Here is a 22,949-nt window from a genome sequence, read left to right as displayed (position 1 = left end):
GATATCAGCATGGTCATTTCCAGAGTGATGGGAAGAGCCTTTTCTGTTTTATGCTGAATTAAACAGGTTTCCAGACCATGCATAGGAATATGAATAAGGATGAGGAAGTTATTTATCCTGACTTTTCAGCCTCATACATTGCCTAGATTAATCTTATGAAGAAAAGCTGCTGCAATTTTAAGTGCTTTGGTAGATATTGTTTCTTATTTGATAGTGTCTACTATGAAATAATGGAGAATGAATAATAACACAGTACATAGTAGGGCACGATATTGTATTAAAAATTCCAGGGAGAATGTACAGTATAGCCCAGCATTTCAGACTTTCTCAATAAAATATCAATCTCAATTAACACTGTTACTGCCTGCACAGGCAGAGATATGATTGCACATTCAAGCTTACCTTTCTTATCTGCTGGCTACTAAGTGCCTAATAAGGTACCTTAAACATTTTCTTTCTGTAGTTTTCTTTTCTAATTAATTCTATACCATATATTTAAGCACAGGTTCATTCCTTTACTAAAAACATGGTAAACTTCTGCAGATTGTTCCCATTTTTTAAAATGGCAGTGTCTTGGATGAATTCTGCATCTGAAATCATGTTTACAGCTTGTGATTAGCATTATGGTTACTATCTGTGGTAATTATGTGTAGAGTAACCCTTGATAAGAAGGAACTCATCCTATGGATCTGAGTCACTAAACCTTAATATTAGATAACAAGTTGGGGGCTTTAACACAACCAGACTGAATTCCAGTGCTGACCATTTCTGTGATCCAGTCTCTAGATAAGGCGTACAAATACTACTCAGAGCAGAAAATCCCATTCCCCAAAATTTCTTTGACTGACGAAGATAAGAAAAATCTGAAAGAGTGCTACATCTTCCAAGATTCAGATTTGCCAGGATGTCCGATTGTGATTTTTCTTCCCCTTGTGAATGATACCTTCCGAGAGTACAAAGCACCTGGTAAGTTACAAGTAGTGGCAAAGTACTAAACAAAAGACACCTCTTCCTGCTTTCCTGACTCAGCCTTTTCCTCTGCTGCTGGCTGTCTTTGATAGCTGAGTTCATGGGGGAGCACTTTAAGTAAACTTCTTTTCCCTATCCCTGCCAAAGCTACTGTGTTCACTAGCGTCAGCCTTGTGGCCCTACAAGGACAGACACAGCCCTTGTTTTCTGGATGGTGTTTACCTTCACCTCTTTCCCATTTGTAGCATAAAGTGTTATTACCTAATTGTAAAAGTTTCCTGGGAAAAAGTATAGCTGTCTCAGATTATTTCCCCCTGCATATATTGTCTGTTGTTCAGGGATTTTCATTCTACACTTGAGGAGGCATAGTGTCACGTATGAATGGTGGGGAGCAAGGACCTGGCTTTCAGGCTGAAGTCCTGTAGTGTCAAGATCAGTGTGTCTCCTTTTTGTACAGCGTTGGTGCAGGGGTCATTTTGCTCACTGTGCTGTGCTCAGGGCTTGTCATTCTTTTTCTGCCAGGCCACCTGCTTTGTATTCCTGTCCTTTACTATCAGTTACTAGGATGCATTTGCTTTTCTCCATGACAGCAGGGAGGTAAAGTCTAAAATTCTGCTTTTGAGGAATTTGGGAGACAAAGGAAATAGGAATGCCAGATGGATCTGGTGGCAGCCCACTGGGACTGCATTCAGGATTGCAGGAACTTTAAGTTTCTGTATGTTTCTTACTTCTTTCTCATAAATTCTATTCTGTTACTAGCAACTCACCTCCCTCAGCCAGAGAACGTAGAGGTCACAGCTGCTCAGGAAAAAACCTGTAGTTCACTGGCTATTGGAGTACCCTTTCAGGTTGATATCCTTTACTGATCCATGGGTTTAATGAGGCAGATGTTTGAGTAAGCTGTAGATGACCATTACAATGCCATCCCTCACCTGCTTCTTCCCTCATCACGTCAGACACACAATGTTCTCTTGACCAGGGGTGGGGATACATGACCTGTATTATTTGTGCATTTAAACCCTATAAACTTCCTTCCAGAGAAAAGTGTCCCTCTTTGGGCTGCTGTGGACAGTTTGTCACTGACTGAGATAAACACCAGCAGCAACTTCTCTTCCCCTGCAGGTGTCAAGCGCTGCTGCTCAGAGATGGAGGAAGGACAACTTGATTTGAGCAGTCGTTTTTCCCCTTACTGCATGTTCTCAGTCAGGTACACGGATGAGAATTACAGCAGGCTGCTGAACCTCAGTGAATACAACATCCTGAACAACTCACAGATGATTAAGCAGGCCTTGCAGATAGCAATGGAAAGGAGAAGACAAAATATGTGCTAATCACCCCTCCAACTGCCCCTATCTTCTCAGAGGAGTTTTTCATGCTCTAGGACACAGAAGGGACATACAGTTTTGAACACTGGCCGTTCTGCACTACAGAAAGAAACTACCCCAGGTGGCTCAGTGGTTTGTTGGAGTTTTTATTTTTCATTCCCAAGAAGTGGCCTCTATAGGCAAAGACATTGCCTGGGACATTCTTACATATGCTTTGTTCGCTAAATTAAGGTTGTCTGTAGAACACTCTTTAACCTAAAGTCCTTGTTAGATTTTTTTAAATAGTGTTACTTTAAGACTAACTTATTATATTGTATGATATACAGGAAAATAATCTGTTAGCACCATAGTGCCACAGTGGTACAACCCAGCCAATACACCTTGAGGCCGTAAGAAGGGGGTATAAACTTCTGCTCCCTACAATTCTTCTTTGTGGAACACAAGGTGCACCCAACCCTGGAAAATGAAAAAAAACTGAGACACAACTAGAAGATGGCATTGGATCCCAGGGTCAACTCTGTTTCGCAAGTGTCCTAAAGAGCAGCTGCAGAGGTTGGAAATGTAAGAGGGACAGTGTGTGCACAGCCAGCCCCACGAATCATGTCCACCTCGTGGCCTCTCTAAGGCTATACATAGATGGGAAGGAGCTACTTAGGAGGAAGTGGTGTAAGTTTTTTAAAGAGAAGGGTGTAATTTGTGCACATCATTTCCTGTGAATTTATATCACAGGTTTGATTATTTTGTGTAGAGCCAGTATATAAAAAAGTCAACAGTTTATTTTGAAGCTTTAAAAATAAAAAACCCTGGATTTTTCTTCTACAGTTGAGTCACTTTTCATATTAAATTTCCTTTCTTAAATTAAAAGGAAATATTGCTTGAAATGAAAATATTTTACTGCCAGTAGACAATGAAAACTTTGCTGTTTTACTCAATACAATTTGTTTAAATAGTTTAGGATGTATACTTGTCAACAAAAATGCTTATTTGTTTAGTCCTGCCTATTCGAACTGCAGATAAACAGGAGTGAGTAGTCTGCAACAACTAAGACCATCTTAAAACAGCCCAGACGGATGCTCCATGAGATCTAGCACAAAACCACCATTAACATTTGTTGTGGGTTTGCATTTTTAAACTTTCTTCATTTTCCCTTTTATGGAAAATGTCTTTTTTTGAACTGTTGAAAGTGCTGGAGGTGACCTGTAAAGATTACGAGTCCATAACAACCTTTGCATTGCAGGATCAAGTCAAATTGCAAATACACTTTTTTGTGAAAGAATTTTGTGTCCTAATGACGGCTGGTAAAATTCTGAACAAAGAGTCTATTCAGTGAAAAAAGAAAATCTATCAACTAGATGTCGTAGTCCAGGATTAAAATAAACCAGGGAAAATGCTTGGGTAAGTTGAAACATTTCATGCCAATGTTCTATAAGACATCTTCTTTTTTTTTTTTTTTTGAAACATAGCTTCTGTTTAATCGATTGCCTACCTCGTCAGCCCAGGGAACCCAACCTGAAAATAACAGGTGTCATTCACAGTCAAATAACATGTTTGTCTTGGTGTAAATGACATTGTGAGGATTTTCATTTTGTCAAGAAGCGATGACAAATTATCTCTACAAATGGGTTCACAATGACTTTTGCCAACACTTTTGTCATTTAAGATGTCAGACCAACCTTACTTTTTGTGCAACTCCAGCCTAATGTCGCAAGCTTAAAGATCAGGGCATAAATATTAACATTTGAAACTCTTTAGGTTTTGAATAAATACAGACTTTTGCTGGGATTTTTTTGTTCGGTAGTTTCACTAGTCATAATCAGAAATATGATGCTATGTGCTCTGCATATAACCCTGGGAATTGCCTCCATTTGAACCTGAAATCCCTGGTGTGAAAAAATAAACAGAGTTCATGGCCATAAACTTGTATCACCTCCAGCTCTGAAGAAATGTTATTTTACATGCAAATATTTTGTGTATACAATACTGGACAATAAAGGCTTGTTTGCAAAATGGTAATTCTGCCTTGTTCCACATATTCAGGCATTTCAGTAATATGCTCCAGGTTCACAGTCTGTTCCTTGTTCCAGGAAAACAAAACTGTTGTTATCTCTGCAAAGAGCATGGAAAATATTTGCTGTGAGTGTCATGGATAAAGGAATGTCTCAGAAACAGATTCAAGGGTACAAAGTGAGCCACAGTGCCTTCCTGCCATAAGTGCTGTCTTTGGTGTGGATTGCCAATGTTATTCGTGAAAACGAGAGCTTTCTGGCCACTGGCACTGTGTGAGCAGCAGTCTCAGAGCTCCAGTCCTGGTGGACAGTCTGGTTTATAGCTTAGCCCTCCAAGGAGATGTCGTAATAAAGCATTGCCTTTAACTATGACTGAAAGATGCCGAAGTTGCCATGAGTTCTCTGTGACCTAATGAAAAATGCATTTCATTAAGCTACATAATTGCAGCTGGCACATGGGGGAACCATGCCATGTATGTAGACACAATTCCTCATGGTGTTGTGAAGTAACACACCCTATGGCAAAAACTTATTCTGCCAAGTTGACTGTGATGACTTTTGATGCTATTTCGCATGGGAATGCTCAAAGGGGGCAACATTTAACCAGTAAATTCCAGAATGCTTAGGGATTGGGTCACTTTTTGCTCATAGACAACCTACCAGGAAAGCAGGGAAGCCAAAGTTTTCCATTCCCTCAGAGATTTTGTTCTGTTATGACCTGCTAAAGATACAACAGTCTTTGGCCATCCTTTTTAACCCTATCCCTGTGAGCTGGGAGCTGTGCTGGTTTCAGTGGTATAGGAGACATCTTGGTGCTCACAGGGCAGGCACAAGTGTTCTGCAGCAGCTTCACAGGGATGCTGAGGATGGTACAGAGGATGGAGTGTGTTTGGTGCTGAGTTTTGCCTCTGGCTGGCAGAGTTCATTGGGTCAGACATGGGCTCTTAAATGCAGCTAGATTACAGCCAGAGCCTGAGCTGGAAAGTGGTGTGGAAGTATTATTGGGGGGTGGAGCTAAGCTAAGGAAAATCATTGCTTTAGGACTCTTCTCTAAACAAAAATAATAATAAGCTATAGGAAAGAAGGGGGAAAGAATACTACTTGAGGAGAGACCCAGCCCTGCTGGACCAAGGCTGAATACATATAAACCATCACATGCGTGTGTCTGCTCTGCACATGTGCATTGTACAGATATGCGGTATGGAAAGCCTTAAACTGGCTTTTGCAAGAGCCAGTTTAATCTGAGAACAATAGTGTTGTCTCCTTTTATTTTTAATTTAGTTGTTTTATCCTACCTGCTTACTGTCATCGATAATCTACACCCAATTAATATACTGTTGCCGCATTTTATTGCAGAGTATTTCTGTAGGTTTTGAGGTCTCGTTAAGTGGAAAGTTCAGTGCTCAGATAAAAGGGCATCCTTTTCTTACCATTAGTTATAAACTTGCTATTGGCCAGCATTGGGCAAATGACTCAAACTGCATACTTCCTCCTGCTCTGTACATAAAGGTATTCCTACTTACTCGACCACAGAGTTCAGCTTCCTAGCATAAGAAAATGGGAGGGGAATAACTGGGTTTAAGAAATCAGGCAGAGGTGGGGCTCTGAGTCAGTTTATAAAATAGTTGCTCACCTGCATATGAGACGCTTAAACTATTGGCATCTGTTGAAGCTGGGAGATGTGAAATTGCATTGTCAGAGATAACACTGGACGCGTACATGACAATGACCACAATGGAGCAAGATGGCATTTTGTCTCAGGTAAGAAGGGTGCAGAGCAAAGCAGCTGATATCTCAGCTGTTTATGCTGCACATAGTGCAAAGATGGGACTACAGTTTTGACTTACCATTGACTACAAATAACTGCACAGGATGGAGAAAGTGCTTCAGGAACTCATTATCAAAATTTTAAAAATCACGGTAAACCATAGGAAGGAAGTGAAAACTACTTGAGCAGTAAGAGTTTCTTTACTAAGGGAGCATTTTGTTTATTAGAGGTTTTCTTAATTTTAGATATGTGATGTATGGAGCCTTAGAGTAAGTATTAAATAGAAATGCGCTTCAAGGTGAAAGATTAACAACACGGTGTGTGTATGGGAGACTGTTCCTTTAACAGCCAGGGCCAGGAGCCTTCCCTCCGCATGTGTCATGCAAAGGGTGGACCTTACCTGGGTGCTACGCCTCTGCCCAGGCTTACTGGGGCAAGCACGGAGGAAGCACGGAGCAAGCAGTGGCATCGGGCACAGCAGGAATCATTTGTACAGGCTCTGCAGCCAGCACTGACTATAGGCTCTTCACTGCTGTTCTGCAGTTCTTGGTTCCTGATGAAGATTGCTTTTAAGAAACAAGATGGATTTTCCAGGGGTAACGTTGTCCCTTCGTGTTGCAGGAGGTGATCACTCAAACCTCTCAGCTAGAAGAAGGAACTATGTGGATGAATCCTGCTGGGGAACGGCAAACTCCTGTTACAAAGGTACCACAAAGGAGAATTTCAAAATAAAACAGTAGAAGAGACTTTCCTGCTGGGTGGAGCCTGGATGAAAACAGACAGGGTTCAGAATCTGCCAGTCTGATTAGCTCAGTAACCCACAGCTCCCTCTGTGAAACACTGTCTCGCTTATCGTTTTAATCACTTCACTTACACAGTCTTGCTTCATGTTAAAGTCCTAGTGTTGTTTTCTATCCTTGTTAAATGGGAAATGAACCCTGTTTTAACAAGACTATTTTCTTCAAAAGGATGGGTTTGAATAGGCTTTCTGCTACATATGTCTTGCTAAATTTACTTCCTGTCTAGGTAGTAAGAGCTGTGAAACTGTGGCACTTAAACCCACAAAGTATGCGGGACAATCTAGAAGTGGATTTTCAACACCTGGTTTCCTGGATTGATCTTTCTTCTGGCCTTTACAAAAACCTAACTGTTTTCCAGGAGATTTCAGACAAATTGTATGAAATATTTCCTCTAAGAAATGAGAAGACCACATCTGCTGAAAAAGGCTTTTTGACCTTGCTCTCTCTAGTTTGAGGCCATTTATTAATTAGGAACTCTCCCTTGTTCTGTTTCTAGCTGACTTAAGCTGCTGAACAACAGGTGTTGTGCTTATAGTTTAAGGAATAGCCAGCCCTTTCTGCTGATTAGTTGAATGGAAAACCCAAAGATGAGAAAATAGGCCCTAAAACTCAACACTCTACGTTTCAGGGACTGTGGCAGGTTCAGAAGAACAAACCAAACCTCTCAAATTTTTTAGGCTAAAACTCACCACTGACAGGATTTTGGCCAGTTGTAATTTATACCTCTGTGATATCTAAGCCAAGGCTCCCTGGTTATGACAGGGCACATCCACATGCTTGAGTACTTTGTTCAATCTGTACTTCTTCCCTGGCACTGTGATCACCACAATCCACGAAGGTAGCTCCAAGAGACCTCATCCATGAAACTGCCTTAACTCCTTCCAGGAAAGTGTCTTCTCTACAGCCAGCCACTGGCAGTTACTGGCTCTGTAATTACTGAACACTTTCCATCTGTACCTGCCTCCAAACTCCAAAACATATATTCATTGCTGTGTGCATTAATACACTCAATAAAGAATATGAGAGACATCACACAGACATGTATTCCATTGAGCCTATGAACACTGATGTACCTTTCTTTTACAGATGGCAAGCACAGCACATTATTAACTCAGTACATACCAAATTGCTTTACTCAGACAGGCCAAGTAGAGCAAAAGCCCCGCTCTCCTTTCCCACAGTACCTGTGTCACACATGCTTCTCAGTGGGACTAATGAATCAGTGTCATGCTAATGCCACTTCAGAACTGGAAATGCTGTGTTTGTAGTCATTTTGCAGCATAGGTAGAGTGAGCAGGTTACTTCCTATCTGCCCATGGCCCTGTAGTTGCACTAAATGCCTTTTGCACTTCAGAACTTTTGGAGTAACATTTTTCTGCTGATTTATTTTCCATCATATTGTGTCTTTTCCCCATTTCCATGACTGGAGATTAATGGTATTTATTTGTTTATTTTATGGTAAAAGGACAAGGAATATAGGCTTATATTTGGGCTCCAATATGAGAGGCTAAGAAGCCAAGCATGAAGCCTTCATGTCAGAGAAACGAGCTAATTAGGAAAGAGAAGCCAAAGGGAACAAACAAGTTTCTTATCAGTCATAAAACACTGTGTTTACACTTCTTATGCAAAACACTGCAAAGAAACTTCAGACATGAAGAGTTTACATGGTTCAAAACTACAGAAAAAGTTCTCACAAGACAAAACCATAGGTGAGCTCAGCTCGAGAGTGGCAGTTATGTCCCTGTCAACTAAAAATACATGCATGGTGACTAGCATGGTGGAAGTGCAAAGCAGTGATGTCTTCCTCTGACATTGACAGCAGCATGGATATCAGAGGTCACATTTAACTGTGGGGACTCCTGTACTTTTAAAAGGGCAGGAATATGAGAAAACCATATCCTGTAGCCCAAGACACTGAACATGTGCAATGACTGGGTGAGAGGTGATTCCCACAACAATAATTTTATCACTTGCAAAGAGCCTAAGGCGGCTTTTTATTTTCTGCCTTTGAAATTTAACAAGTAAATTTTCTCCCAGGCTGAGTTTTAATCTTACCACTTTGTGCAGCTAGATTTTCACCAGAAAGCAAATAAATTGTCCATAATAATAAAAATCCACTTTTCATGCTATAAAAGTAGAGAAGACTTTCAGTCTAGTACTTGATTTAGATATTAGTAGGAAAATAAATGTATTGGCTATTTCATAGTCACATAGCAAAATTAGACTAAGTTGTTCATGATTTGGGTATTTCTCTCTTGATCACTTCTATCTTCTAAATATGCTGTGTGCAATCAGGATTTACTCTTGTCTTTTGTATGTTGTTCGTTTTGTTTATTTTCCCTGCAGATAGAAGCATCTCTGTGTTACTTACTGACTGTAAGAGTCATAAGAGCAAGAAATATCCTCCAGGCAGATATCTGTAAGTATCTGTAGTTCTCTGTTCAGTCCCCTTAACCTTCATGGAGTACTAGCTTATCCTGGTTCAAGAAAAAGTGCTTTCTAGATATTTTCCATGCTGGAGAAAGTCCTTTCACTGGCATGCTGCTTCCAGCAATTAGCATAGTGGGTTGCTTTTCTTTGCATCAGCCCTATTCTGTGCAGATGTAACTCTATAAGGTCACTTATGTACCTATTTCACGTATTTCTCTGCACCCCTAAAGCGAGCAGGGAAAGCTCTGCAGTCTGTTGAAAGCAAGAAATGTGGAAAGATCTCCTGTGGTTTCTTCTGGAATATTTTTATGTAAAAAAGAACTCAAACTGGTTGGGATAATGGAGCAAATACTGAAAAGGGAGCAGCCTTATCTCAAAAGTAGCTGGCATTCAAGCTCAAGGCTAAGTAATTCAAATTAACATACTCCAATTCCCTATGACCAGCTTTCACAAGTAAAATCCTGTTAGGTTTTGTTACATTTTTAGGTTCATTTCTGATGGCCTGCAACTGGAATATAACATAGAATCATAGAATAGTTAGGGTTGGAAAGGACCTCAAGATCATCTAGTTCCAACCCCTCTGCCATGGACAGGGACACCTCACACTAAACCATCTCACACAAGGCTTCATCCAACCTGGCCTTGAACACCGCCAGTGGTGGAGCACTCACAACCTCCCTGGGCAACCGATTCCAGACAGAAAATTATAGCTTTACTTATGCAGAAAACAAGAAGCATTTTTTTCCTCTGTTCTGGACTTTTTTTTTTTACAGTTCTGTCTGGCTAAAATAGAAGCTATCACTCTATTTCCTTAATCCTTACAGATACAGGGTGCTATGGTTGTCCTGAATTATTCTATCCTGGGACATATTGATTACTTGATGACATAGAAGGAAAAGAAAATCCTTTGTTTTTAATGCATTTATTATACCTCTAATTACATTTATTCAGAGAAGAATCATGTCCCTCTTCTTTTTTCTCCATTCCTATTACCTAAATTGTAATGTTTATGTTGGAGAAATATATCATCATGTATCATAGTGTCTCTTTTTGAAGAAAAGCTTCATGCTGTTCAATTCATGCTTTCTTCTAGAACAAATCCTTATTTTAGATGTGTTTGTGTTTTTAATATGCAGTAAGCCAGACTGATTGCTATGTGAGTTTGTGGCTGCCAACTGCTTCAACTGACAAATTTAAGACTAAGACCATCACGAACTGTAAAGATCCAGTCTGGAATGAAACCTTCTACTTCAGGATCCAGAGTCAGGTCAAGGTACTGAACTGGGACTTCCTTGTTAACCATGACCTACGGAGGAACTGCCAGGTTTTATTCTTTGCTAAGGGGACATAAGCAATTTTGTCAGGAGGCAAGGAAAGATGCAGAAAGATGTGAGAATAACACTTATCTTTATGATGGTTTTCCATGCTGTGAAAGACAGGTATCTCTCAGCCACAGGTGGAATATTACCTTTGAGATGTCTGTGATTTCCTCACATTCTTTTTCATAGGTTTTGCCTCTTTATGTCCTCTTACTCCTGACTAAACTAGCTGTATCCAGGGTCTCCTGCTTTGAATGAGACACGAGACATGATAAAGTCCTTTTCTTCCCAGAATGTGCTGGAGCTGGCACTCTATGATAAGGATGTGATTACTCAAGATGACCACCTCTTCACGGTGTACTTTGATATAGCCAAACTTTCCCTGGGAGAGGAAGTCTTCATGCACTTCAAGTGCGATTCACAGGTGAGGTCTGAAATAAGGCACGGTATTGGTTGGCAAGAGCATGTTTGCTCTTCTGTCTAAAATGTTATTTGCAAAATATTTCTTCTTTTTTCCTTCTCGTGTGTGGACTGCCCAGGCACATAAAAGGGAGTTCTTTTCATTCTGATGTGGGAAAGCCTCTTCACACCTGGATCTGTAGGCACGCTGACGGGTTTGGTGCTGGCCACAGTGGCTCACAAACTTCAGGTGTCTTCGCAAAATTGTCACTTTGCTGAACCTGCTCCCATCGAGGATCAAGGAGTGTGTCCATGCTAGTACATTATGCTTTTGTCATAACTTGTTACTTAACCTCTTAATTAGGAAGTAATAACTCTGTGATCAGAAGAAGGTGTCAAACCAGACTAATTTCTAATTATGGACTGTGGCATGGGTGTTTAAATAAGGTGTCTAAGTCAGTTTAGCAACAAGAAATACTCTTAATTTGAATGTCCAGGGAGGCTCTGAAAGTCGCCCATCCCACCGCCTGGTGTGTTTCGTCTGTCCCTTTCCTTTTCCAGTTCTCTCCCAGTCTCTTGTGCGTTTGTCATGTACCATTCAGTTGATCAATTACCCACTCAAACTCCACTCTGCAGTTCATTATCTTGAAATGCCTTATTTGACCATTTCTTTTTCTCCAAAATACCAGAGGAGCAATGTGTGGAATTCTACTAGCCCTTGGTAAAATAGAAACTTTTGGCTAACTGTAACCCAGCTCATTACTGCCTGGGTGGTTACAGGTGCTATATCCAAGCCTCTCATTATTGCATTTGGACAGCTACAGTAGTTAGAGCTTTTTCATTTCTTTAATGCAATAGGTAATTTCAGCAGCTAAGTAACCTACAGGATGGTCTCGCTTCTGTGTTCATCATCCCTTCTGTCCCCACCTTTGTTTTCCTCTCTCCTGCTCTTTCTTCCTCCTAGGAATTATACGTTTCTTCACCATCCCACAGACCAGGCCTTAATGTCAGATTTACCTCTGCGCCAATGCTCTCAACACATTGCTGAGTAAAGTGGTTGTCGTTTCCCACAGCTGCTTTGCATGTCAATATTTCCCTTCCTTACACTAGAAGGCTTCAGTTGCGCCCCCCATCAGACCCTTTCTCTCTGCTGGCAGACAGCATCTCTGCCTGGGTCTGTCCCTTTTGTCGCAGCAGAAGCAGGCAGCCAACTACTTTCTTTGTTAAAAATGCTATCACAGCCATCCAGACACTTCCAATCAATAAAGAATTGTGTGGCTCAAGACACACAAATGTGAGGTGGAAGATGCCTCTATTTTAAATCTCTGCCATGATGCATGTGTAACTATATTGTGAGAGTAAGAACTTGCATTATGAGAACTGCCAGTAGACCAGTGCCTTCTTTTACTTTCCAGAGACAACAGGAGCTAGAAGTGGGATTTGCATTGGATAATATGTGAGTAAACATTAAATGAAACATAATCTGCAGCAAAAAGAAACAGCAATTCAAATGCATGAAATAATCTAGCCTAATTGTCCAGAGTGCATCATTCTTTGATGATGCTGACGATGAATACAGTTTCCTGAGGAATGTGTGCTATGAGCTGCGTGATGACTTGGTGTACGCCAGGATAATCTTCCATGTACTTCAGACAGACAGGGAGAACACCCTAAACCCTTTTCTTCGCCTAGTGTGATGAATATTATTTAGGACCAGAATACTGGGACTGCTGTTTTGTTATGTGTTTGTCTTTGAGATCAACAAGAGGCTTCATCTCTGTTCAAAGCACAACATGGAATAATACACTGGATTTCTGGTCTAGAGCCTTTTCTGTCCTATCCTCCAATAAACTGAAATTCGTAAAAAACCTAGAATCTGTGAAAATATCTGCAGCCTCAGTGTAAAGTCACTACATGGTTTGGTCCTGCAGTACCTTTTTTCTTCCTGAGCTCCAGGACTGGATGAGCCAGAAGGATGACTATTGTGCCTTGACAGTAGGGTGAAGAAAATTGTACTGCGAGGCTCCTGGGACTTTTCTTTCAAATCCAATATGCAGCTAAAAATAAGCAAAAGGAAAATCAGAAGGGTGTGACTCATGAATTATACTGTCATTATACTGAGTTATTAAAAACGTGTTTTTCTTTCTGTTTCCTAGTTCAGGCCCTCCTGAAACAATCATTACTAATGGAGTACTAGTGGTGAGTGTTATATTTTGTCATCTTTCTTGTCCTGTTGCCACACTTGCATCATTTGACTCACAGTCATGAGGCCAACATACCCTCTGACTGAGCAAAGCCAGTGCCGAAACATTGTGATTTTCCAGTTCATCTGCCTCACGACACATCCTCATGGATGGCACTTGTGGAGAGGTTGAAGGTGGAACAGTGGGGCGATCACCCATGCTAGCATTCCTCCCATATTGCGAAGGCAACACATGGAAGTGGTTTAGGTCTGAGACATTGGTGCAGCAATGAACTCTCCCTTGAACAGAACTCCCCCTGAGTTCCCATATTACCCAAATGACAGGGTTTATTCCATCCCAGGCACATGTCATATCCTGCATGCCTAACTGCGCTTTTTACACATGGACTTTCTGACCACATCGTTTATTCATGTTATTAGCTTTGTTTCCTCATTATTTTTGTTTAAATCAGTCTTCTGTATCTCTGTTGGGATCCCAGGAGGGCTGTTTTTCACTTTGCCTTTACTTTCTCCCATCTTCGTCCATGCTGCACCCCCAACCTTGCCCTGACTGCATCCAGTATCTCAGAGACTCCTCCTGTTCCATCCAGCATCTGATATTGAGCTTGTGGTTGAGAGAAAATGTCTTCCTCCAGACAAAATGCACTGACTCTATGTCATTTGTATCATCATCATTATGAGCTTAGACTAGGAAACAATCTTAGATGGAAAATTCCCTCCCATGAGGTATTTTATTGTTCATATCTCTTACAGTCTCGCAAAATCTGCTGCTTGGAAGTTCAGGTGATTGAGAAGAAGAAAAAGGGGAAGAAATCCGTATCAAGTGAGCTATCCATCAGATATTTTTAAATCATGATGTGCTCATATAATGAACGCAATTGTTTTAATGTAAGAATCCAAAAAACAAATCAACAACAAATCTGAAACATGAGAACAGCCTATGATCTGTAAGAATCTTTGTTTCCAATTCTGATGAGAAAACGTCTTTCTGCATATTTCTTTGTGTCTCTTCCTTAGAGAAAGAATTCTCCTTTAAAGTGCAAGGTTCTTATGAGGGCGCCCAAGGCATTACACTGGGATCTGACCTGCTCTTCAGCCGCTCCTCTCCTGCCAAATTCCACTATGCCAGATACAAGCAGCCAACACTGGATGTTACACTACCAGGGAAGAAACAACCTCCCACCATTGTATGTTATAAGAGGACTTTATAATAAACACAGTCATGTCATGTAATGTAAAGTAACATGCACCATAAATAGTAACAGTAATTTGCATTGTGTAAAGGGAGTAGCATTCCTTACAATATGACCTTGGATATATTTGTATTTTTTCAGTGCTCTTGTGCACATGATACAGGTTCTCCAAATGTGGAACTTCATTCCATTCCAAGCGGAAATAACATGCTCTTAGCAGAGGTGAGTGCCTGCTCTTTTGTGGAGTGGTTGCTTTTCCCCTTCTCACACACCCGTGGGGTGCCTGAACTAATTGATGCAGCACCAATCTCTTGCTGATGCTGACTGCCCTTTACAAAGCACTTTTAGATCCAGGGTTAAAAAAAACCCTGTATAGGATAAATAGATCACGGATGTTATGGGGCATAAGGCAGAAAGGGAGGAGCAAATGCTGCTGTGTATAATAGTAGTGTGGCTGCAGCCTGGCTGGCTAATGTTGGTAGAGATGGGTAAGGTGTACATTATCATTACTTTCCTCTGTACACAGCAGTTGTCCGAAGGCATTACATTCACCAGAAAACACTGGGAATTACCGAACAACTTCCCTGACAATAAACCAATAAACCACTTCAACTGTTCACATGTGCTCTTGGATTATTCAGAGCTCCCAATATGTAATTGCAATGCTGGAACAGCACAAGTTAAATTCCTCCTGGGGCTACAAAGGAGGAATACTCATGCTTATACTGTTTTCATTCTTGCTTTTCAGGATAAAGGATTTGATTTATATGCAAAGGCAGAAGACTGGTAAGAGACTTGGCCAGTCTGGGAGACTAACTTGTCCTTAACTGAACTGATTTACCCCTGGCTTTTTACTGGGAGGAGACACAATAGAACAGTAGGTTGTGTGACTAAGTGTGTGGATTCACATGTGCTGAAAGCTAACTATAGGTACAAAATTCACAACAAGTGTATATAATCCATACTGAGATACGAGTAATGAAGAAGATGCATAAAATAGAAGAAATAATATTACAAGCCAGTTATGCTCAGCACAGTCTTTAACCTTTTCTTTAACACTGTGCAAGAGTGCAACTGGTTGCCTGGCACTGTTCATCAGAAGTAGATAAACTTTGCTGTCTAATTCAAGAAAAATGTAAGAGGTTTTTCCTACAGCTCTCAGTGCAGGCTAAAATATGACAGAATCCAGACAACAGACATCTCAGAAATTATCTGCAGGAATGTCCTTCCTTAGGTTTTCTTTTGATAGCTGCTTAGACATTTAGCAGTCCCTTTTTCTAGCATTCTTTCATGCAGCATGTTATACCTGCGTGGGAGTGTTGGAAAGGCTCCTTCTGTAAATGTAATACTTTGTGTGTCTGATTTATTTTCTTCTATTGGAAACTCTGAGGTTGTCTACCAATAATAACCCAGGATATTCTTATTTCCTGATCTCTGCTCCAGCCCTGACCACCTTGATGTGCGTTTGGGGTTTGACCTCTGCATGCAGGAACAAGACTTTCTACGCAAAAGGCAGCGTTATGTTGCTCCTGCTTTGAAGAAAGTCCTGCAGCTGGAGCATGATTTGCTGGACCATGAGGTCTGTAGGGCAAACATTTAAAAAGTGTAACAGATCCTTAGCAGTGGGGGCATAATAGCAGGATTTTTCTTCCCAGTTAATATTGTTTTCCAGGTCTTTCCTCATCTTTTAATTATGTACACTCTCAATACTGCCCCGTACCTCTCATTTCACCCTGCTATTTGTGTCTTTTGCAGTTGGTATCTGAACTCCTGATACACCTTCATTGCAATCTCGGGTAGATATTCCTTATAGAGAAATAGCTTCTTCCAGTCTTTACCCTATGATTGTTATCCTTTTTGTGTAATCTTTCCTTCTGTCTTTGACTTGTGAGATTTCTTTTTAATTCTTGCCTTTACAACTTTTTTTACCACTCTTCTGGTTTGCACTAATGCATTTTCATTTGGGCTTTACCCAATATCCGTATTGAACACTTTGGAGACAAGTTATCTAAATAGAAATTGTTATTACTTTTATCTTTATTCTCCTTTATAAAATAAGTTGTAGCTTATTTTTCATTTGAGAAAAATCATTTGAGAAAAGGTCTGTGTCTGGGCATGTATGGTGGTGTCAGGCTTTGTGTAGCTCTGCTGAGAGCCCCAGTCAGCTGCAGTTCACTGTGCGACGCCAGCCCTTTCTGCTCGTGTGTTGCACAGACCCCGGTGGTGGCCATCATGACTACGGGAGGAGGAATGAGATCTTTGACTGCACTGTATGGCAGTCTGCGGGGGCTCAAGAAACTCGATGTCTTGGACTGTGCCACGTACCTGACTGGCTTGTCTGGTACTACGTGGTAAGTAGGTCTGGGCAGCTGTTGGATGGCATCTTCCTGGTAAAACCAATGCACTGAAATAGTCTGGGACTGACATGCAGTAGTCTACCTATAATACCATCAGCTAACCTGTTTTTTTATCTTCTTCCAAAATTGACAGATTACATTCTTTTCATGTGGGAAAGTGACGTAATTTGCAACAACATGAAAACATGTGTTTTTCTGAGATTGGCTTACGAAAAATGGCTCAAGCCATTTTGACAGCTATCTTGACTTTAAAGGGAACACGATAGTTTCTTAGGGAACCGAAGACAGGAAATCTTTATTTAATTTCAAATAAAAAACTTAAATTAGAAAGCTAAAATACAGCCATTGCCTACTTCGAAACTTGGTGTGGTTTTTTTCCCTCTTCATATTTCCTCTTCTAGGACCATGTCAAACTTGTACAGAGATGCTGACTGGTCACAAAAGGATCTTGACAAGCAAATCAGTGAGGCTCGAAAACATATGACAAAATGCAAAATAAATTCCCTTTCCTTGGAGTACTTGAAGTATTACAAAAAGCAGCTGTCTCAAAGGAAAAAAGAGGGCCGCAAAACATCATTTATAGATCTCTGGAGCCTTGTCCTGGAATCTTTTTTGCATGATGGGGTACAGTATGTCATAAGGCAGCATTTACGGTGGCTTACGATTTTCTGAAAATTAATTTCTGGAGAAGATATTTTCCTTTTAGTTCTGACAGAAATAGTTTGTTACAAAACCATGTGATTGTGCATGTGCAAATGCACAGCCATTTCCAAAACATTTGGTGGCCGTCATTTAGATCTCCAGCCATGGTGGAAATCAATATCCCCGCTTGTGAGTTTTGGATATGTTTTTCTAAGAAAACTCCAAGATTATCATTTTGAAAAAAAAAAAATTATATTTTAATTGTTTTTTATCTTATTTATTTCAAAATAGCAAAATTACAGACATTATCTTAATGCCCATGAGAGGTATTAACAAACGGACTCTCAGACTTTTGAAATAGGTGAGAGGCCTTACATAAGTTTGTAGCATAATGCATTAAACTGGTTTAGTACAAAAGTATTGCTTTCTGCTCCTCATCATTTCCTCATATTTTCATCCTAATGAGTCATCAAATAATCTGGCATCAGATTAAATGTCTGCAGATATTTCAATAACAGAATACTTACAAGAATTTTGAAAAATATAGAAAATTTCATAATTTAATCTCAGCACACACTGTATTTTAGAGGCAGAAATTTTTCTGCCTTTCAAGTTTAGACACAGAAAAAACATTGTTGTGCTAGTTTTCATCTCAGTGTAACCATATTTCTGGAATCACAGAAAGACAACCATAGGCTCTCCGATCAGCAACGGGCCATTGATCGTGGTCAGAACCCATTGCCTATCTATACTGCAGTCAATGTCAAGAGCAACTATAGCACTCTGGATTTCAAAGGTAACTACCAGACTTTTGAGAGTCATTTGTCTTTATATTTAAGGTGGTAAATTCCTGGACAGTCTTTTTAGATGGTCTAAAAAAAGCCCTCTCATTTAAAGATGAGATCTTCAGCTGATCTGTATTCATACAATGTCCTTGCTGTCAAGTAAAAGTTTGCCTATGCAACAGACTGAAATATATTCCAAAACCTTTTCATGTTCATAAGTTTTCATCTGTACTTCGACTTCACTGCAGAAATTACTTGAACTTTTAACTCCTTTCCTTCCCATGATAAAACCAGCATTTTTATCTACAAGGGTAGTAAAGCATTGTTCTCTTCTTTGCATTCCTTGTCACAGAATGGGTGGAGTTCACCCCTTATGAGGTGGGATTGCAAAAATATGGAGCTTTTGTTCGCACTGAGGATTTTGGCAGTGAGTTCTTCATGGGTCGGTTGATGAAGAAGATCCCTGAATCCCGGATCTGCTTCTTAGAAGGTAAGATCTTAAAATCATCTGAATGATTTATTTGCCTATTTATTTGTGAGCTATATAAACTAAGAACTAATAAAGCACTCATGCACGACTGATAGGGCAGTTTCACCAGAGAGGATAAACATTTCATTGATGAATTACTAACTACTATAATGGATTCAGTTTACTGTAAAAAAATAAAATTCAAAGTGACAAACAAATAGTTATTTTCCTTTTAAAAGCTAATTTTGAATATAGTATCACTTCCAGTGCAACAATAAAATCCAGGTCCCTGGGAATCCATGGCTCTGCTCATGCTACTCCAAAAGCTTGAACTCCATATCCTCTTGCCTGTCTCACGGGTAATCAGTAGTTTGTGTGCTTCCTATAGACAGTTTACATGAGCCTTCTTGCTGATTCTTCCCTGCATCAGGGTACGTTTGAACACATCAGGTCCCTCTGCCCAGAGAGTCACACATCGCTGCCTCCAGTTTCCACATTGCCTGAGCAAACCTGGGGGGAAAATGGTGTAGCCATATCTAGAAACATCTTTATTATTGGCTGAAGTGGAGCATGGATACATGTTTTCCAAACAAAAGCACAAGTTGTCAACTTGTGACTGATTCGAGATGCAAACTTCCATTTGTTCAACTGGCCACTGCACTTAGAGAGAGGGAGACACTGCTCTATTTTAGCCTAAACGTATGTTGGATGTACATATATTTGCACTTCCTGAGCCAGAAAACTGTGAGAAGTTGTGCCCTAAGGGATAACCAAAGAAACTGTTTCTCAAGGTCAAAAATGCATGGTCAAAACTGATCTCTGTGTGTTAACAGGCTTGTTCTCAAAAAGGGAAGCCTACAAATGCAGAGGCTGTGAGATCACTTTGAAGTTAGGTCCTTTCAACACAATTTTACATCAAATCTCTCAGATTGCAAACTTTCATCCTTTATTTTTATACAAGCCCTAAGAACCAGCAGCCAAATAAGAATGACACATCATCCATTTAAAATAAACTAAGGAAAAGCATAAGCCTCACAAATTTCTTCTCACAATAACAGGTTTTTGATTTATGATGTGTGAATGTTAGGAGTGAACAAGTTAGAAACCTCTTTTTTTTGTTGTTTTACAGGTGTGTGGAGTAGTTTATTCTCATTTAATGTATTATATATCTGGAATTTGTCCCATTCATCAGAAGATTTCTGGCATAGATGGACCCAGGACAAAATTGACAATATAGGTAAATTACCATACTTCTTCCTTACTGTGTATTTGTTGCAAGGTAGAGTTAATGTTAGATAAACTATTATACCCATCTGCTAGATGAGATGTGCACAGTAGATCTGGCATTTTTCGGAATGCTTCTTCAAATGCCATGTTGCCTTTCTGGAAGGAATTGGATTCAAAATCTCATACTGCAAAGCATAACTGGATAGTTTAAAAATCTCCAGTCCTGTGAATTGTGTGCTCATGGGGGGGTGCAACACTGATGCTGGCAGATGAGTAATATGTTCAAGAATAATAAGATTTATCTGTAATTATTAATAAAGCAGAAAGATTTTGACTACCGTAAGTAGGAGATACTCTAATACAAGTAAGTACAACAGTTCTCCTTTTCCAAAGCCTCCATTCACTCTGTTTCACAAGTTTGCATATGTCCAGAGTAGATTTTTATTGCTGCCTGATATTGTGTCTTGTTTTTTATCCAAGTCCGGACTGCATAAGGAATGGTATTTGGCTAGTAAGAGTAGCACTGTATTTTCTTTTTACTTTTGTCACTTGTGCTTATTGAGTTTTTTCAACCTAGGCCTTTTAGATAAAAAAATCCACTGATTTTTACTACTCACCCTGCCACCCTGGGGGATGACCTTGCTCTAGGCAGGTAGGATTTAACACATTTTCCCTGTGCAGAGGAGGAACCCCTCCTACCTCCGAAGCCACACGAGCTGAGGACTCGCTTGTTCACCCCTTGCGGCCCCCTTGGCAGCACTCTCCGCAGTGCTCTCACCGACCGTGTCTGCATTGCCCAGGACCACAACTTCCTAAAGGGCTTCCAGATGCATAATGACTACCTGGAGAACAAACACTTCTGCAGATGGAAAGGTAACAGAAGACCTGGGTGCCTGGGGAGAGGAACCCCAAATATGATCTTAAACCCATTCTCTAAGGTTAGAGGCAATGTTTGGGCAGAAACACTATTAGATATATCAGTTGTGGCACACTGGGATGTAGCAGTGTAGTGTTGAGCTCTATGCCAATGGTCTGCTGGTGGCACACACCTCCTGAGACAGGGGCACCAGCTCCTGGTGGTGGTTCTCCCTTTCTCTGCTTGAAGACACACTCAGTGGGGAGACACAAGAAACTCCCTTCATGAATGTTGCCACTACAACACACAATTGCATGTGGCTGGAGTTAAGAGAGCAGAAGACAAGGGATATGGTGAATCTCCCTTTTCCAGAGATGGTAACCAGTTAGGACTCTGTGGTCATGGTGTAAAAGGGAAAAAGAGGCTAACCAGTTTTACTCTATTGCACTTATAACAAGAAAAATCTTTACTTTTAGGTACTGTGTTAGATACATTTCCCAACCAGCTGACACAATCAGAGGAATTCCTATCTCTGGTAGATACGGGATTTTTCATCAATACAAGCATCATGCCTCTTTTAAAACCAGAAAGAAAGGTGGACATCATCCTGCATTTAAATTACAGTGCAGGATCCCAGACACAGGTGAGACGAATTGAATCACTCTCTATTTCTTCTTCAACAGCTGAATACCTGGAAGTTTGTAACGCTTAGGTATTTTCTATACTGTTCCTACTAAAAAAATCGATCACTAGCATTTGTAGCTTAATTCTGCAGATACTTCATTTACAGGCAGTGCATATTCTCATTTATTTTTCTTGTATGATACAATTGTTTTGTGTTAACTCATACAAAAGAAAAATTTCTCTCCAATGATGCAGTGCTTTCCTATAGGGGTTTCAGAGTTTTCAAGCAGCAAGCTTGGAAAATGCCCCTCTTGCTACTGGACTCCAAGAAATCCTGATCCCTGAAATCCTCTTTAAGTATTAGTACTGTTCTGTTCATTGAATCAGGCTCTGGACCAGACCTGCAAGTACTGCTCAGAGCAGGGAATCCCTTTTCCCAAGGTGGACTTGAATGAAGAAGACAATAAAAACCTGAAGGAGTGTTACCTCTTTGATGGAGCTGAGACACCAGGAGCTCCAGTACTGCTGTTTTTCCCACTAATTAATGATACCTTCAAAAAATACAAAGCACCAGGTAAGTAATAAAATATGTGAAAAAGAGGTTTACATCATGGGCAGCCTTAACACGATGCTCCTTATTAAAGGAGTGTATTTAATACTCAAACCCCTGAAGTTCACGTTGGCTCATTTCAGTACCTCAAACCTCACTGCCGCTTAAAGTTACATTTTTTTCCCCATGTCAGATTTGATGCTGCGGCTGTGCTTTTTTGATCCCTCAGATATATAGTTTGCAGGTAACTTTGATGTATCTTCATGAGCCACAGGTAGAGCTCAAAATTGCAGTGCAGACCAGTGTAAGAGGACTAATCACCATTTGTTTCCCCTCCTCATGTAAAGCATCTGATATCCACCTAAATCAGGGACTGCGCTGTCAGTTTGAAAACAGAATTATTTGTTTAACAAAAAATTTAAAGCCACGAGAGTAATTTAGACTATTAACTCTCTCTGTGAAGACACATCTCTTTTCCCTGCCCTGTTAAGAATTTGCTTGCTTATGACCAGAGTAGCTCGCATTGCTAAGCAGTGATGCGTTACCCCTTCCTCCTAGGTCAGAAGCGCTCAGAGTCAGAGATGGATGATGGCAAAGTTGACCTCTATAGCTCCTGTTCCCCTTATTCAACGTATTCAGTTCAATACACTGAGAAGGTATATGACCGTCTGGTTCAGCTGGGTGAATACAATGTCCTGAATAACAAAGACCTCATTATGAAGGCCTTGCACACAGCAGTGGCACGGAAGAGGCAGAAAAAGAAATAATGTCAGACAAAGAAAGATGTTATTTTGTCTCAACCTACTGGGAGGCTTGAAGCTCCTTTACAGGAAACCAGCAGGCTTCAAACGAATCCTGCTCAAACTCACTAAATGGCAATCTCAGATGAACAAAGAAAAGACTGAAAAGAAACTTTTTCTCCAAAGAATTTCACTGCAGCAATTCATCGCAATTCAGCTGCAACAGTGGAGTCCAAGTCATTGTATGGTGCAGAAGATGGGCAGCCACGAAGAAGAAGGTGCTAAAA

General features: G+C 40.4%; 2 protein-coding genes across 3 annotated transcripts in view; both read left to right on the top strand.

Annotated features, from left to right (window-relative positions):
• The window catches only part of LOC136017747 (cytosolic phospholipase A2 epsilon-like), a 33,233-nt gene extending 30,818 nt beyond the window's left edge, over positions 1 to 2,415 (top strand). The window contains exons 20-21 of the mRNA XM_065686300.1: positions 780 to 966; positions 2,092 to 2,415. Of these exons, the coding sequence (XP_065542372.1) occupies positions 780 to 966; positions 2,092 to 2,300 (396 nt within the window). The 3' untranslated portion in view covers positions 2,301 to 2,415. The remainder of the gene's footprint in view (positions 1 to 779; positions 967 to 2,091) is intronic.
• Positions 2,416 to 6,468: 4,053 nt separating this feature from the next.
• LOC136017745 (cytosolic phospholipase A2 epsilon-like) lies at positions 6,469 to 22,949 on the top strand. Of its 2 annotated transcripts, none has more exons than XM_065686296.1 (20): positions 6,469 to 6,773; positions 9,215 to 9,287; positions 10,435 to 10,571; positions 10,910 to 11,041; positions 12,432 to 12,472; positions 13,173 to 13,215; positions 13,973 to 14,042; positions 14,237 to 14,406; positions 14,554 to 14,634; positions 15,161 to 15,198; positions 15,856 to 15,991; positions 16,627 to 16,763; positions 17,171 to 17,393; positions 18,093 to 18,207; positions 18,549 to 18,686; positions 19,795 to 19,902; positions 20,574 to 20,765; positions 21,225 to 21,391; positions 21,760 to 21,946; positions 22,481 to 22,949. In XM_065686296.1, exons 1-20 carry the CDS (start codon positions 6,729 to 6,731, stop codon positions 22,687 to 22,689), a joined length of 2,442 nt encoding a protein of 813 aa, XP_065542368.1. In that variant the 5' UTR covers positions 6,469 to 6,728; the 3' UTR covers positions 22,690 to 22,949. The 2 variants fall into 2 exon arrangements, with proteins under 2 accessions (XP_065542368.1, XP_065542369.1); XM_065686297.1 differs by having other exon boundaries at positions 22,486 to 22,594.

This window comes from Lathamus discolor, chromosome 6 (genome assembly GCF_037157495.1).
Source record: "Lathamus discolor isolate bLatDis1 chromosome 6, bLatDis1.hap1, whole genome shotgun sequence".
In the NCBI taxonomy this organism is placed as follows: Eukaryota; Metazoa; Chordata; class Aves; order Psittaciformes; family Psittacidae; genus Lathamus; species Lathamus discolor.
The sequence above is the reverse complement of the archived record's forward strand: the minus strand, read 5'-3'. Positions and strand labels throughout refer to the sequence as shown.

Bases quoted from the DNA above. Each gene is read 5' to 3' on its own strand.
- LOC136017745 (XM_065686296.1), top strand. From the start codon at position 6,729: ATGTGGATGAATCCTGCTGGGGAACGGCAAACTCCTGTTACAAAG. The intron at 14,407-14,553 runs GTATGTTATAAG...GTATTTTTTCAG, and splicing joins AGAAACAACCTCCCACCATT to TGCTCTTGTGCACATGATAC. The intron at 18,208-18,548 runs GTAACTACCAGA...TCCTTGTCACAG, and splicing joins TAGCACTCTGGATTTCAAAG to AATGGGTGGAGTTCACCCCT.